We start from the raw sequence: 17,883 nt of genomic DNA, 5'->3' as shown, positions 1-17,883 counted from the left end.
TGCTATTAGAAGACAACCTAGGAAGATGGTGCTTCCTTTTAACATCTACAAACCAAACTATAATTAAATCTGTGAAGGTTTGTTAGGGTACAGTTTTGCTTTGGTGGGGTTTTTTTTGTTGTTGCTTTTTTGGGGTTGGTTTTCATTATGTTTTGGGGCTTTCTTTTTTTATTTGATATTCTACCTCTTTCCTGCAAGGAAGACTCATTATGGACACATAGGAACCTGCTAACAAGACTGAAACTCTCCACACAGATGTTGACATTACCTACATAATCTCTTTTTAACCAAGAGGAAAGTAACATCCACAAAACGCGAAGTTGGATATGTGCAGGAGGAAGTAGGAGAAAAGCAGTATAAATAGACTTGGCTTTTTTCTCAAAGTATAGCTGCACTGATGTGTTATGGCTGCTAAATATGGTCATTCTTAAGTGTAGTCTCTCTTGGGCCACTGCAGCCAAAATGCTCTGATCCTGCTCAAGGTTAATGATCAGCCTGCCACACAACTGCAACATAAAGTACTGGTACTCTACATCTGAGCACATGCACAGCACCCCACTGCCTTTCTATTAAAAGAGGAATCCATTTTGAGTTTCTTTTGCCAGAATTTGACTGCAGCACTGCCAGCCAGAGCAAGGCTGTATTTTTGTATTTTAAGCATGTCCTGAAGCAAATAAAATCTTATAAGAGCTCAAGACCTGACTCCGTAGCCTGATCTGGAACAGTAAGTCATGTTTCTACAAATGTAGTAAAGAAGAAGCAAGCATAGCTTTTTAAAAACAAATTATCTGTGTTTCAAAATCCTAATCTAAATACTTTTTTGTAATGAAAGAAGCCAAAGACTCTCAACTATTTCTAAACACTATAAGCAACAGTACTTCTTTAACAAAACCAGAAAGATCCAAATAAATTCTTCCGCTTACCACAGAGATAACAAATCACCTTATACGCATAAAGATCCTTTTCAGTTTCTGCCTCTGCATAACACTCATAAAATAGTACTTGTGACAGGAGAGAATGCAACTCTCATCACAAGCATAGCTGATTTTTCGTTTATGTAAAGCACTTAAATACCACTAACAAGACCTTCAGCAAAACACATCCAAGGTCTGTTTGATTTGCTCTCTCTGGGCTTAAAATACTTGCTCCAGGTTAGTTCCTTATACTTGCACATGATGAATTACTGCTTGGGTTTGCATCTGTCCAAAAGGCAAATTACAGCCAAAAAAAAAAACCACACTCTTGTATTGTTGTCATCCAAGCTAGATGTTGCTTCATAACTAATATTAAATATGTAAAAGAAAACAAAAATAATAAATTCAGTCTGTTTTACCTGTCGTATTTTAAGATTCGTCTCCCCATCGAGATTAGCTGTTTCAATATAGCACATGGCTTGTGGTTCACTGTAAAGAGATTAAGATTTTCAGTATTAAAACTCACTACTTTTTTGTACTCTACTTTTGCACTAATATAGTCCACCACATACTGGTGGTATACAACCATGAAAGCTGAAACTACATATTTAACAGAGATGTCTTTGCACATGGTCATATAACAAACAAGTCTAAATCAAAAATCAGTAAGAATTTAACACGTCATTTTAAACTTAGTTGGCTAAAGTGGATTACTTTGAATTGCAATCCATTAAATTGCTTCCAATTGCAAGAGCTATGGATGAAAGAGCAAGTATTGAACAGTATAAAAAGGAGATATGTTTGGATGAAGACAGCAATGCTCCCTGCTATTAAATTCTGTCTGCAAACTGAACACACAAAATCATGTCTGCAAGGTCACATCAATAAGGGAAGCACATCCGAAGTCACTGCCAAACAGCTTTTTTTCCAAGCATGAGAAAAAGGTTTGTTAGGATTGAGGGCTGTAACCTACATCTTTCAGATGTGTTTTGTACCCTTACCAATAGGGACACAAATCTTCTTCCTAGAACTGAACTTGCTATCAGTCAAGCTCTTATCTAGATCTAACAGAGGAGCTCTGCATAGGTGGTATCTGTGATAAGGAAGGGTACTTTACCAGATATTTTCCTGACATGCCACTCAAGATTCAAAACCTCTGTATGGCATCACCAAAATGATTTTTCTGCCAGCTGTCCTCTCAGACTGCTAAGGAATATCAGTTTCCCATCTGGACTCAAGCAAGTGCTTCTTCTGCATATCATTTCTCATACTCTTGATAAACGGCTAGTTTTTTTCCAAAGTAACCAATTGCTCTAACAGCAAATGTACTCAATCAACAGAACAGTCAGTAATAAAGGCTCCTTAGAAAAACAAGAATTAGTAAGTGGACAGGTACATTTATTACACAGTAAGAAGCTACATTATTCTCTCCACTTAATTTTGCTTTGAAAAGAAAAAAATGGTTGAGTCTTTTCTTTGTCCCTTCCTACACAGGCAATTTGAATCTGAACCCAAGAAAGACACTAATTAGAGTCCAGCTTGATTCCAATTTTACTTCTGTCAAACACCTTATCTACTACAACTGAAGTGGTTAGCTCAGGAAGGAGACCTTCTGCAATACAACTCCTCTAATTTCCATTAATGAAATGGCATGAACTGTGGAAATAAGAAATGTGGATGTGTTTCCATGCAAAGCTGTGTTTGAATTAAAATATTTTTCCTTCATGTCAATTCATTCTTGATGCAAAATCTGATGTCACCTTTTTGCTGTACAGGAAAAGAGAGTCAAGATAAAAACAACTGTTGATTTTACCTCTGACAATCACCTCAGACACAGAAAATCAACATATACCAGCAAAAGAACCCACCCCCTTCAGAACATGCAGAGCTTTCTGGTGAACTGAGGAGATTTAGTATTGACATTTAAAGGAATCATAGGAATAATACCAATTATAAAGCAGTACTGCCATAGAAATTGCTATTTATTTCAAGCAAAGCTTCTCCCAAACCAACATGCTTTGGGTTAAATTCTCTAATTATTATGTGGTTATCAAAGATAGCAAGTTAGTAGAATAATGTAGAACAAAAAGCTGGCCTACACAGTTAAGAAATAAGTCAGAAGGGGTTTTTAGTATAATACATTAGAGAAGTTCTTAAGTAAAATATTCTTCAGTGTTGAAACAGAAAATTATTGATGTCCAAGTTCAGCCTAGCATATTAAGTTGACAACTGCTTATTTAAGTTTTGGGGATTATTTTGAAAAATACAATACTGTATACCATGGAATGAAGGTACCTCTATCCTTCATCATGTGATAATTCAAAAAGACTGAGCTTCTGCATATAGCTTAGAAAAAAATAAAACCTCCCAGAAACAGCACAGACAAGAAGGATGTAGCAGAAAATACAGGAGCTTGAAAAAAACAAGTTCCCTTAAACGCTGGATCATGTAAGAGAACTGAAACCCTGAGACCAGAGCAATCTGCAGTCACTGATGAAAAGCACACACACAGGAGAGAATTATGGAGGTATTGTAAGGTCTGGCTATTAGAAGCATGTTTAAGAACAGGAGCTGTGCTGTTGTCTCTTGTCATCTAAGAAAACGGTGGTTCTGGTTCTACATGATCCAGAACCTAGACTAGCAGTCAAGTACCACTCACATGGTTTTAGGAACTACGAGACCTTGACAAATGAGAGGGCTGGGTAACCACCAACCATATGAAGTTTATCAAAGGCAAGTACTGCATTCTCCACCTGGGACAAGGCAACCCTGGACTAGAGAATGGGATGAGGGAGCAGTCCCATGGAAAGGGACCTGGGGGTCCTGGTCAATGGCAACTTCAACATGAGTCCACAGTGTCCTGGCAACCAAGAGGGCCAAATGCATCCTGGGGGGCATCAGGAAGGTGGCCCATACTTGAAACTAAGCCAAGAAGGACTCAACAAGTTCCTGTTGCTACCATGCTAGAGATGGGCCATCCATGTGCTTTATCCAAGAGAAGCAGTGAATAAATGAGATCTAAAAGCTATTTTGTTTGATGCCAACAGAGTATGTCAGATTTACTATCTGAAAGAGAAATCTTCCTGGGGGAGCACAGGAAAATACTGGATACTCAGTGGAATTAACTGGAAGAAAACTTAAGCTTCCTTATTTAAGTGGAGGGATTCTCAGAAGGCCATAGAACCACTGACTGCACAAAGCCCACGTTAAGGGCCTTCAGTCTTCCAACAAACTCATGAATACAGAGTATTATGTACCTGCAATTCATAAAGTGAAGTCTTGAAAACGCCTCATTTTAGAAGAGCCCATCTACAGTGATACATGAATCAAAGCCTAGTAAAGCCATGTTTTGAATTTTTTCATTGAAATTTGATTTTAGATGTGGAATAGAATTAGTGCTATCTGATGTCTGGTTTTATTAACAGCAAAGACAGAGATTCAAGTCCTCTGCACCTCAGTTCATCAGACACATGACTTCCACACCCATTCAGGATACCTGGTAGATATTATGATCATGTCTGCTGGAAGATGCTGCCCATTGGTGACCTTCACAATATCGCCTACTGCTACCTGTGGTGGTCAGGAGCACAGTAGCATGGAAGAGAAAAACAAACAGTTCGCTTGTCTGGAATGTTAGTTTGTTATTTTCTTTCACCCAGTCAGAAGAACAGCATCATGCACAGAACAGCTTGAGACAGTTTTTCTCAAAGTCAGAGTACTTTCCACTGCAAGTTTGGAAATATCAAAGCCTTCCCTTACAAAAAATTCTATAGAGAAAAAAGGTAGATACACTCAATTAGAAATTGTGAACTTCTGTGGCCTATATTTTAAAAAAATTACTTTTTTCTATAATTCTGCCATTATCCAAATTCAGGGGTTTTCTTTAGTTGTATTTTTTTCTACTAGTAAAAATATTTAAACTTCACCTTCATCTTTAAACTTCACCTTCATTAAGTATCAAGAGTTTTCTTCTATTCCTTATCTGTATTACTTACTTACCCAATCACCGTTATCATTTTCCCTCAATTTTCCTTAGATGCACTGCTTGTACTACTGGCAAATAGCATCATCTCTATGAATCCTGTCCTTCCCTGACTGAGATATGCAGAGTTCTGAACTCTGGAATACTTTGTCTCCTCCTACACAGGCCTAAGACTTTCCAGCACCTTGAGTTAGTCACACATGCCTGGGACTTTCATTCTCAAAAGAGTCAAGTAGCACACTCAAAACAGTAAACCAGGTTCGCCCAATAAGCATGAGGCTGCTTAATGCCAGTGCAGCACTCAGAGTCTGAAATGAGCTTAAAATACTTTCAAGATATTAATTTATAAAAATGGAAACAGATGGTATGTTTGAACAAGCAGATTCATTAGTTTTACTCAGATACCACTAAAAATAAATTCCCTACCACTTTCAGCACAAAAAAAAAGAAAAAAGTCAGAAGTGCCTGCCTTAAAGTGATCAAGGTGGATAATACAGAACTGTTAGTCCTTAACAACAAAGGACAAGATGCAGTTGCAGACACAGGTCAATTCAAGAAGTGCCTAAGGGCATAAAAGCCCAGATTCCAGACTTGACCTTAAACTTTCAATTCACTGTCCTTTCTACAAAAATAGGACTTGGAACAGCATAAACAGGAACCAACATCAGCCTGGCAATCTTCAGCTTCTACTATAGCTTAACACTTCAGCAGGATTGCTTTTAGGTGTCTTGAGACTGATCTCATTCCTCAGAGGTTTCAAAAGAGTGTACTTTTTCCTCAATTACTAGATAAGAGGGCTAATTTTATCCTTTAAAAGGCACTAAGAGCCACAACTAGATCGATACTTCCTAAGGCATTTCACCAACTTCCAGGTATCAGAAATAAAGCTCACCAGACCCTGGCCAAGAGCCTCGTGGAACACAGGTCCCAAGTGCCTCAGGTAGCAGCAGGGCTTGTGTTTCTTACTTGAGCAAGCAGCTCACTAATTAGTCTCAAAGCCCAAGGACCTTTTAGCACAGGCAGCAAAGTAAGTCTCTGTTAGACTTGCAGGGGAGGTACAGCATTGCAGTGAAAATTACTCTTCTACGCAGACTAAAAACCAAATACTGTTTACAGTTAACCTATTAAGTGCACAAGGGAAAACACAACAGTCCATTAGCATTTGACTGTAACACAGTATCAGGATTTAAAAATGGGTACTCGGGTGCCTTGCTCAGGGCAATTTTTACTACTGGAACAGAAAGGATTCCTCCCACTCCCCCACCCCAAGTTACAGAGAATTCTCATATAGTATATATTAATTTTAAGCCTCCTAATTAATTCTGGCAAGAGTACTTCTTGAACACTTGGTTTCCCTCCCTCCCATCTCAGATTTTATTTACCTCTTTCCACATAATGTTCTGCCACATCCCATTTCTTAGAACTAGAAAGAAAGCTTAAAGTTAGATAACAGAACAAATAGCCATAATTCAGACAAATTTCAAAACAACTGTATCAGCAGTATCAAACACAATAGGAACCAACACAAAAATCAGAAATGTATTTTTCAGAAGCTGGAACTTCTTTTGTTCACAGCTGTGAGCATGTGAATCCAAGAAAGAGGAGGAATCGGCCCTTCATATTTATATAATTTTTATCTCCTGCCAGACAACAGTTGGTGGCCTGATTTCTTCACGGCATCACTTCATACTGACATGCAGATGGGCAGCATTGTTTCTTGTTTGAGAATGACCTTCCTTCAAACAAAAGGCATCACTGCCCACTGCCAATCAGTATCAGGAAACACCTTTACTCTGTGTATGATTTACCACAGAATCTTCACTTCTCATCTTTTTCCTTGCATTTTATTCATAATGTTTTGATTCTAGCACATCCAACTTTATCACCATTACCCATGGCCCATATAAATCTGAGTCTTAATCGCCAAGCAGGCTCAAAGCCCTACTGAAAAGCAACAATCAGCTTTGCCAGAAGGAAATCCTTACTGCTGAAGTTCACATTGAAACAAGAAAAAGAAAAGGTACCAAAACAGACCTCAGTTTCTGCAGGGCTCCAGTTCTACAGTGCCATCTTAACACACTCATTAGTAATTTACCCTGCAGCATGCCTTTCCACCCAAGCACCTCTGCTAGGTCATTCTACACATACTTAATACTACTCCAGCCAAAACTGTAAGGACAAATACTACTGCTGAGTAATTACTGCTGAGTAACCCTCAGCAGGAGTAATTTGCTTGGACTTGTTGAGTCCAAGCAAAGCAAGTTAACCTTTATTGAAAGCAGCTGAAGCCAGTGTTCAAAGGTGTTTAAAAAGTGCAGTGTGCAACAGATCAGAGTTGAAGAGGTCAGACCCCAACTTTGAATACAAACAATCTTCTCAGCTCTATGCATTTCATACATGTGGCTCATTTGAAAATAGTACCATACTCTCAGAAAAAAATTCTGCTGAATACAGCCTTGACCATCAGGAATGCAAGACTTGTCAGAATAGATGAAGCCGAAGAAACCTGTCTCTTGACTCCTGTTCTCAGGCCACACACACTGAAGCACTGAATCCTGACATTTACTATTGCAGTGAATGGACTGCAGTGAACTAAACTATTTAACAAAAAATGGGTGGGCAGCAACAGAAGTAGTGCCAGTGATGTGTCAAAAAACAGCTGAGCTTCCAACCAAATCAGTACAGCAGTTTAGGGAAAGAACAGTTTTGGTGCACCCCTTCCATCCCTCACATATACACTGTTCTTGAATTGAGCTCTGCTTAGTTCAGAACTCAGAAGGCTTGAATCCAGAATCGCAAGCCAAATACCTGCAGCCTTGACTCAAAACTCCAACCTTCAGAGAGAAGTTGCACTATTCAGCATCTCCTGTGCCATGGTTTAGACAGCTCCCTATTCCACCAGAAAGTTTTGGAGACATTTCAGTAAACATTCTGATGACATTGCTGTATGCTCACACAGGAAGGTATTTTGCAGCATCAAGTGCTACAGACTTGGTCTGAAAGGCAATTTACTTCAGAAAACAATTTCACTTGCAATGCTTACTGAAATCAATTTAGTGACTACAATTAAATACCCAAGCAAATTACTGCAGCTATTTTCTATTACTGAACTATTTCCTTTTAAACTCATAATCCCACAGTCTAAAGAGAAAGCTGCCATTAGACATAAAACAGTTCAGAAATTTTGGGGTTGCAATTTCACACCTCCTACTCTGCTCAACCCAGTTTTATAGGAGTACTCCAAAGGACAGAAAAGGACATGTCTTCTCTAGAATATTTATAGTAGGGTAAAATTGATGAATTATTCGTTGTCAAAAGGTACTTGGTTAAAGTAACAAAGGACAAGTACCTAAAAAGACTGCTTCAACTTAAAAAGAGAGTTTCAATATACACCTTCTATCTAGGTCTTTCCAAGACCAAAACCCAGTTCTAGATCGAGGACTTAACGCTGACACTCACATCCAGCCATGCAGGGCCATTTGAAATGAGGCTCCTGAAGGGGAAGCATCTCCATAAGTCTTGTTCCAGAGTTTCCTAGCCCAGTGCTTGTCTAATATTTGAGTTCATCCCATGCAATATTAAATGCTCATTACTTATTCTATTATTTAACAATGGGAGGACCAATACATCAGAACAATTATTACTGAGCTCTCTATATCTATGCAATACACTGCTAAGGAGCTTCACTTGGAATTATATGGAGTCTGGTCCCTAGATTTAATGTCATCACGTGAAGCCATCCAAGACAAAAAACACTGGCTCAGAGCCTAAACACACTCCACCTCCTAATGCAAATGTTCAGTGCTCAGCTGGGGCAGAACTTCAATTTTAGTTTGCTCCAAAGGGAATTTAATTCCTACATACCAAAGCCACTCTGCAAATCAAACTGATGTTTTCTATGGTAAATTTAAAACAGGAAGAGCACTTTGAAGATACACAACTGCTCTAAAAAACTAAAGATAAATGCAAAGCCTACATGACTGCTGCTGCAGTCAGCAACCAGCCATTGCAGGCAGTGGAGTTCAGGACACAGTCAAGCAGACAGCAGGCATCTGCTTCTCAGTGCGCTCAAATGCTCTCCACACTGAATGCATTGATTAGACACCACTCAGCTATAAGAGCAACCTAAAGGCACCCAGAGAGCCTAAATTTATTTCATCTTAATCCCACTCTAAACCCAAGTTATCTTTTCACTCTGGTAATACATGTCTCAAGAATAAGCCTCTTTAGCCTTCCTTTTAAGAAGTAGGAAGATACAGTTTTAAGTATCAGATTGAAAATTTATTTAGAGTATTCAAAAGAAAAAAATAAAATCTGAATTCAAATAATTTTTCAAGTGCTAAGTTCCACTTAGCTCCATTAGAACACTTCGTGTTCTTTATGGTTCTCTCCACAATTACTGTGACAAACATCCCTTGAAGTGTTTGTTGGCACACATTCTCTATGCACAAATGAATTCTAACTGCCTCTGTGACCTCTGAAAGAGCCATCTTTCTTTCATATTACCTATAACAAGGCCTGTTGTGCTACAGCCACTTAATTCCCAATTGCTTATGACTAATACAGTGTTCTTGCACTCGAAATATCTTCCCAGACTCTTGCAGAGATATAACCTAGGAGAACTGATAAAGCAATGCCTTTTGATGTGTATTAATAAACAAGCTTAATGATCGACCCAAATTTTTAAGCACCAAACTTGGTGAAAAAAAACAGGCATAATGTTTGCAGGACTATCTGAAGCATGGAGCTAGCAGGTTGCTCACTTCCCCATGTTTCTTTAAGTGTTCCTCTAGCTTTTTGACACTTGAGGTATTTGTGCTCGAAGAAGGGGCTCTTCTTGGAGCTCAAGTCCCTGTGTTCCCATTTCAGCTGCACATTTGCCCGGAGAAGCAGAAGTGGAGCTGTCCCAACACTGGAACATGGACCTGCCTTGACTATGGCACAGCACAATCACAGGGTGGCCATTGACAAGCTCTTCCTATTTTCTGCACAGGTTTTCAGTTAAGAGAGGTGAAGCAAATGACAGTGATGTCTTCAGACTTACAGTGACAAGTACTGTCCATACATTAGAGATACATGTAGGCATTCAGCGGATATCGGTGCAAAACTCTCTTTCAGTGACACTTCAGGAAAGCAAAGATAAAAAATCTCCAGACTTACTATATTTAAAGGGCAGCAGCATTTCCAAAAATTACTTAAAATTTTTCTGACAGCAGCTTTTAATGTTTCAGGGGGTTGTTGGCTTTTTTAGTTCTGGATTTTCTGGTGTTGGGTTTGCCGTTACAAAAATCAGGATGGAGTTTGGTAAGGAAAAAATTGCTTGGTTTTCTTGGAGGAGCTGAGAACTATGTACCTTTGGACAACCTTGAAATTACATGAACTTAGAAATTCCAGTAATCCTCCCAATGCCTCACCCTTAAGTGTCAGGCCATCAATCATCAGTAGCAAAGTAAAATTCTAAATTTTTTGAAACCTTTAGCAAAGTAAAATCCTAAATTACTGGTAAGTACCTAGTGCACAAGATATGCATTCCTCACAATCATGACCATTAAAGCAACAGAACTGCTTAGTGGTTTTTTCAGTATTTGCATTTTAAATACTTAAAGACCATTTAGTCTTACCTACTGTTTTCTTTTTATTCACTGCACTGTCTGCCTTATGCCTTTTCTGCAAGGAAACAAAACATTTCATTACACCTCAGTACACTTCATCACAAATTCGAGAACCATTAGAGATAAAAATAGGAAAATTTGCAATATGATACATTGGGTTCTTCTTGCCTTTATGGGGCTTTTTTTTTTGTTGTTTTTTTTTTTAAAAGTCACAGATCATCTAAATTCAAATGGTTTGTAAAAGTATAAAGAGTATAATTATAAACTTCAAAGTGAAAGTCCCCATGTTGGAAGTCAGGCTCAAACCTTTATCAGTGGTAAAATAAAAGTCTACAAAGCTAGGGGTTTTTTTTGAAGAAAAACAAAAGGAACAATAAGAACCACAATATTTATGCACCCACGTGCATAAATTCTACATGCTGTTGTTTAGACTGATATCCAAGTAATTTCACTCATCAGTACTTTGCAAAGCAGAAAGACCTCGTTCTGATGTAAAGTATACAAGCAAGTTAGAGCAGCTTTTCCCCAAAACAGCATTCTCTGTCCTTAAGCTGCTTGCCTCCCCCCAACCCCCATTTTCAAGACCACCTGAAAAGGCTATGTATTTGTCAGCATTCTACACTTTCTAATAAAAACATCAATAAGCAAGCTTGCAGAGGGAGAAACAAATGTCCTGATTTCTACTGTTTTCTTGTTCACCAACCATAATAAAAATACTTATTGATTTCAGTGTATTTTCAGTATTTATTACAGAAATTCAAGTCAGGCACTTTGAAAGTCAAAATAACATTTTGCTGCTACTGAGCAATGACTCAAGAGACTTCAGAGATGCATGGCTTTATGACATTTTACAGCTTTTGAAATATTTGGTCCTTAGCACATTCCCCATCGTACTCATCCCCATTCTCATCAATCATACTCACATAGTCTTCTATGATTTCTTTGATGCCAGCAACTGTTAAAATAAATAGCAATGGCACCAAGGTGGTATATCTTCCTGTTGGAGAGACATCTGGAATTTGCTGTGAACAGATGGAAAAGAGACATTTTATATTCGTATTTAAAATTAATTTCTGGTACATTTAGAATTTTATGCAAAGCTCTCAGAAGACAGTACACAAAGTTCCCTGATTTACTGTGTGATTTGCGGCTCACAGATATCCCATTTCAGTGGGCAAACTAGCCTACAGACTCAGCAGGTTTGAAGAAACAAAGTTAGAAGATACTGCTTTTGTACATGCCTTTTATTCTATTACTCTTCTCTTTACAAGAAAATTATACTGCTTCACATGGAAGCGTTAATAATCTGAACTAACTAAGCAGAAGTTTCACAAGAAAGTTACACATTCTTTTCTCACAATGGTCAATAGCTCCATGTTTTATGACATCACTTATTTTCACTTATTAAGAATAAAAGAGGTTCAACTTTACAAACTATATGGAAAGAAGTCTCTATGCTGTCTTCCAATTTCAATTAGCAACTACATACCCCATTAAAGTTTAAGAATTCCTTTGCAGTTGAGCATAACAACAGAAACAACTTTTACTACATTACCATTTCATTTTATAAACAAGGGAAAGCAATAAAGCAATACCTGCAGTAAGGCAATGAAGAGGAAGAATGCATTTGCAGCTTTTCTTATCTGCTCATACAGGAATCGAGGTAGAAATGTCACCACGCTGTACTTGGCTGTGCTGCAGGGTAGAAGATTTTCATCTTAGTACGTCATCAGAATATCAGGTGGGGATCATGACCAAAAAGTCTAAAAGCCAGTGTTAGAAAGCAGTTCAAAGATAACAAAGTAAAGACATATTTAGAATATGGAGGAAGTAGTTGCTTTGGTTATGATAAGGAGCTGTACCAAACAAAAGAGGTATCACACAGACCCAGAAGGCTGTCAGGCCCACTTCTATCACTGGTATCTTTGTTATTGGTTGACTATCAGACAATTTACCACCATCCAAACTTCAGCACTGTGAACAGGCAAGCTTTCATTTCAGTTCCAAGTGCTTGATCAGGAGCTTACATCTCAATTTAAATGTTGGGGGAGGCAGAGTTGAATGAGAGAAATTAGAAATTTTGCAACACATTTTTAAAATGCCTCATTTCCTACTTCAAAATGACTTACACTCAGCTATGAATAATCCTCCAGAACAATATACACTTTTTCAGACTAATGGTTCTTGGCTTTTTTCCTATAATGAATATATAAATACTGTTAACTAACACATATATGTAACTGAATTATAACTACTATTTCTTCTGCCATAAAACAAAAACATACTGCACTAACCAGCCTTATTCACTTGCGTAACTTCTTGTCATTTTCACATCAAATCCATAATGGGCATGAGTACAACTTCCGGGAAAATGAGTCAAAGTTGACACAATAATTTAACCATTAGCATAGAACCTTCACCTTCTGAACTACTGGCCATCAGCGTGAGTTGGAGTTTTAACAAGTGAACACCTGCAGCTCAGTATGCCTTGCCAAGGCCCAACAAGCAAAACCAGAAATTTTGAGGCATCATTTTGTTTGAGTGTTGTGATTTTGGTTTCATTTTGAGGGTTTTTTTTTTGTTTGCGCTTTGTTCCAGTTTGGGTTGATTTGTTTGTTTTTTGGTTTTTTTTTGTTTTTTTTTTTTTTGTTTGTTTGTTTTGTTTTGGTTTTTTTTAATGAGACGTCTTATATTTCCAAGGAACTGGGAACACTAAGACACTTGGCTCTCAAGAAAAAAAGAAAAACTGTTTCCCAGTTCCTGTTATACTGACATTTCCTAGCAGTGCCAAGACCACATCTCCATTAAGTCTATTTTCCAGATTATTCCTTTAACCACCTTCTTTTCCTTCTTATCTGCCCCATCCCCAACTCCAAGACATCTAACCAGACACTGCTGCTCTTTCAAAATCAAACAGTAACTAGATGTAACAAGGCACAGCCTGTTTTAAAAGGCTCTATTTTGAACACTAAAGAAAAATTAGTGGGGTAATTACAAAAAGACCAATTAAAAAACAACTAAGATGCATCTTATCTTAGGAACTTGCCTTGTTTCCTCTTCAAGCAATCACAAAATCCCTTTCCATTGCTACTACTGCTCACCGGAATCAAGTATTTAAATACTCAACATAATATTTTACAGAAATTTCAAATGGTTGTACTTAATCATGGCTCATATCTACTAAGCCAAATGAGTGAAATCATATATCCAGGTTTAAAGCAAGTCCAGTCTTTATACAAATAAAGCTACTGCCTTCAAATGCTGTTAAATCCTTCCAGCTCTAAGTATTTTTTTTTTGTTTTAAGCTACACTTTCTTGGTCTCATGTGTAATAACCTTCCTTTAATACAGAACATAATTAAACACAAATCTCAGAATTACATTGTGACTTGAAAATATGGGTTAATCAAGTTTACAGTTCAGACCCAGAAGCAATATCTCCAAGCAGCACTAATTACACATCAAGCAATGGCAGATTTTATATGAGACTAGTATTCCTCTAGGTATCACATTGCTGTGATTGTAAGAACACAAGAATTTGCAACCAAGCTGAAACATTTATTAACACCATTCTACCACCTACCAACTTCACAGCTAGCTGGCTCAAACATGATTCTCACTCTAACAATTATGTTAATGCCAACACAATAAGGGTCTTTTGAAAGAGGTTTGTACATACTAAGTCACTCCACGTATTCTGTTGCTTAAGTAACTTGACAGATGCCCACAGAAAATGGGTACAGCTCTAATTAGAGGCAGGCACAGTCAGCTGTTACCATGCAGGTCAGAACAGCAACCACAAGTATGAATAAAGAGCAGACACATATCATTATTCCAAATGAAAACTTCTCACAGAAACCTAACCAGCAGTCTAAGCTGTGCAAGAGCATGCAATTGATATAGCTCTTTAAATGATAAATACAATGCTTATTTTTAAATAACAAAAAGCTCTTGCACTCCTTCACAACAGACAGGTGTGTTACAACTTCAGGATAACCAAAGCTCAGGAAAGTTTAGAATCTATAGATGAACAGGTAGAAACTTAGTCAGCTCACTCATAGCACAGTTTTGGTCACAGAAAATAAAAAACTGGCAGATTAGCACTCTCACCAGCCCCAATCAGAGCCAAGTTAACTCAGAGAATACGAGGCCTCCAGCTCACAGAACAGGTTGAGGCAGATAGAGGAGGGAAGCACAAGAGGGAAAACAAACAACAAACTGGTTTCTCCTAAAGCAACAGCTGTTACCTATGCAAATCTCGCTTAACTACACAAGTTCAAATGTTGAACAGGTGTGCAAACATTAGAAGAGCTGTCTCCTCCACACCTGCAAGTTAATTCACATCAGTCATGTTTCAAGTTACACCACTGTGCAAGACAGGAAGAACAATACCAAACCCTGCTAAACAAGTGAATTTGGATACACCTGACTACAGCTGGCTCTGGCCCCACTGTTCCTAGAGCAGTGCAGAGATTTTTTTGAAAGCAATCACTGTATACTTTGCAAAATGTTAGTGTCATTCACATACTTTAACTCATTACCATATTACTCAAGTACCAAAGATTAACCAGCAATTTTTGTAACAGTCAACTGAAAAGTAGCAAACAGTGCACTGAGGAACTCAGTAGCAGTTCTTCAGTACACTTGTCTATTTATTCATTGGTAACTTTTGCACAACCACTCCCATTGTTGCCTTTTTCCCTTTTTCCTAAAAACATTTTATAAAGTCAGGTTTTACTTTACTGACTAATGGTTGAAGAGGCAAACGCTGTCAGTAATATAGGCAAAGCAGTTACTTCCTTGAGACACTGTGCGTGTGCTGGCAATACGCAGCTAAACACAGTCTGCACTTTTCCAGTCAGCCATCTAAAGCACTTCCACCCCTTCCTTTAGAATGGCAACTCTGAGATGAACTTCACCATCAGGATAATGATTAAGAAACCAGGACCTCCTTGAGATACGTGGGGTCCCATTTCCAGGGGTCACAAGTACAACAAACTGCTTTCCTAGACAGCATTCACACAAACTTGCTCATGCCATGGTTCACATACTTGAAATACACTCCAAGAGCTGAAGAATGAGGATCACTTGATGTCGGTGCTTTTAACACACATCAATTTGCAGGAACAATTATGAAGAAAGCCAGGCACAGACACCTGAACCACAGCAAAAGGATTGGGTAATTAAAGTGAATGTTACAGACTTGAATCCTTCTCTCACCAAATAGGCTTTGAGTCCATCAACACATACAAAAGGTCAGACGCCCAGTAAAAGAGAAGGAAAAGAAAAACCCCAGAAAACCCAAGCTGATGTGCTTGACTGAAGAGCTCAAATACTGTCTTTAGTGGAATGGTGTTTGCATGCTAAGGTCCTGCCAGGCACATGACACCTAATAGCAAGACAAACATCAGCATCTGAGGTTCTGCTAAAGCTCTCGCATGCAGAGGTAGCATGACAAGCCACCTCCAGGCAGTCACCATTGCAGCAGGAGGCACAGCAGCAAGCTTTACGTATTTCAAGAGACATTAACAGAAAAAACAACGTTCGGCTATTACACTGAGTACAGAGAACACACATTTATAGGTACATCTCATCAACAAGCTGCTCCCATGCAGAACACTGAGGAGGTTGTTCTAAACCCAAGTGCCACAAACAAGGTTTTCAGCAGTTGCATGCATATGACAGTGAAAGGTCATCTACCTCCTTGCACATGGGGAAGATGTACTTTCTTGAGACTTGCTAAAGAGACAAAAATCAACTGTTTACAAGTTCCCAAAAAATACATCATGAGGGCTCATAAGAAGCAATTACTCATATGCCTATGAAATGATTATTGGTTGACTGAAAATTAGGTCCTAGATACCCTGGTTTTATAACAACAGGGTGCCTGAACAAATGCAGCTCCCAATTGAATTGAAGGGCCTTGCCCTATCAGATGAATCCTTGAGACTACAGGTCTTACAGAGGAAGATTCCAGCCAGAAAAGATTTCACTTTCCTGTTTATGGCTGTACCCTTCTGTCAGCCAAGAAAAGCATATGTGGTGCTTAAATACCCAAGACAGCCCCTGAGCTCAGGGCAGAACAGAGGAGCATGAAAGGAGTAGGACTTGCTCTTGCATAGCAAAAAGTGCAACAACTTGAATACTGCAAGACATTATTGCTAAAAGCTCGCCAGAGCAAGACAGAAAAAAAAAAAAATCAAGAATTACCACATTTTATCTGTCACTCAGCTCGGGAACAACCACTGACCACAGTCCAAGTGCCTATTTTGTTTCCACCTTTCCCTGCACTCTGCTACAGTTTCTCCATAATACCAAAGGTATTTTAATATACAGATTCATATTTTGTTAAAAGAGGAAATGGGTTTAAGGGACATTGTTGTGCTTAGCTACTGAAACATCAAACCCTGAAAGGTTTCCCAAAAAAGCCGCAGTGAAACTGTAGAAGACGAATCTATTGTCTGAAATTATCCACACAGACAATGAAACTGATTGAGAGTATTCAAATGTATTAGAATTAATCAATTTTAACTTTGACTGAAAACAATTCTAGCAGATTCCAGCTAAAGAAAACTTATCAGTGGGATAGCATTTCTCTCAAACACCTCACCACTTCCCCACATTCTTTATTTCTTCATTTATAGTATGGGCTCCCACCAGAAGCAACTAGAGGCACAACTGTTTGGAAAATGTCTTCTTCCCTTTGTTTGTTACAGGTGGCACTGATCACATCTTAGAAACCCTGAGGCCTCTTTCCTCAAATCATATGATTTAGAGGAAAATCATTGCTTCATACAAGTTTAAGAGTCAGGATGTATGAACACAGCCCACTAATTTCCGTACAAGTACCATAAGATCTTGCTTTATGGGGGTCACAATGATTTGGGTCTGCTGCAGTAAGAAAACAAAACTCTTCAGAAAAACAGTTTATTCAAGTTAAAGTCAAGGTCTCATAAGACAAAGAAAAAAAAGCAGACAGCTGTCAGCTAGACAACCAGCCACTAATGTTGAGGAGTTTACACAAGGGAGAAACCTCCCTTTACACAAGGGAGAAACCTAAATTAGCACAGACATTTCAGATCATTCTTACATCATTATTTTCTAGTTATGGGCATCCTGAGTGTTACATCCTACCTCAACATCTAATAAAAAGGTAGGGGGCTAAGTGCAACACTCAGTGGTTACCACTGCCTGAGCAGGCAAGTCGTGTTATCTACCCTTGTGCACAAGCTCCATTTCAGGAGCAAGATGATCAGGCTGACAAACCCAGCCTGGCTGAGCTACCTGCACTTCCTCCAAAGCTGCATCAGCAACAAGCTCATCTTCAAAGGCTTCAATTCAGCTCCTATCCTTACACAGACTGACCACTGCTAAGA

The 17,883-nt window shown here is 38.5% G+C and overlaps 1 protein-coding gene across 1 annotated transcript in view; it reads right to left on the bottom strand.

Annotated features, from left to right (window-relative positions):
* Window positions 1–17,883, bottom strand: part of ATP8A2 (ATPase phospholipid transporting 8A2) — a 303,180-nt gene that overhangs the window by 244,661 nt on the left and 40,636 nt on the right. Inside the window, exons 3-8 of the mRNA XM_041416052.1 lie at window positions 12,104–12,203; window positions 11,432–11,530; window positions 10,518–10,563; window positions 6,279–6,319; window positions 4,411–4,484; window positions 1,334–1,403 (exon numbers count right to left, since the gene is read on the bottom strand). Of these exons, the coding sequence (XP_041271986.1) occupies window positions 1,334–1,403; window positions 4,411–4,484; window positions 6,279–6,319; window positions 10,518–10,563; window positions 11,432–11,530; window positions 12,104–12,203 (430 nt within the window). The remainder of the gene's footprint in view (window positions 1–1,333; window positions 1,404–4,410; window positions 4,485–6,278; window positions 6,320–10,517; window positions 10,564–11,431; window positions 11,531–12,103; window positions 12,204–17,883) is intronic.

The sequence above is a fragment of the Onychostruthus taczanowskii genome, unplaced genomic scaffold (genome assembly GCF_017590055.1).
Source record: "Onychostruthus taczanowskii isolate IOZ18803 unplaced genomic scaffold, ASM1759005v1 scaffold50, whole genome shotgun sequence".
Taxonomy (NCBI): Eukaryota; Metazoa; Chordata; class Aves; order Passeriformes; family Passeridae; genus Onychostruthus; species Onychostruthus taczanowskii.
This window is presented reverse-complemented; position numbering and strand designations above follow the sequence as displayed.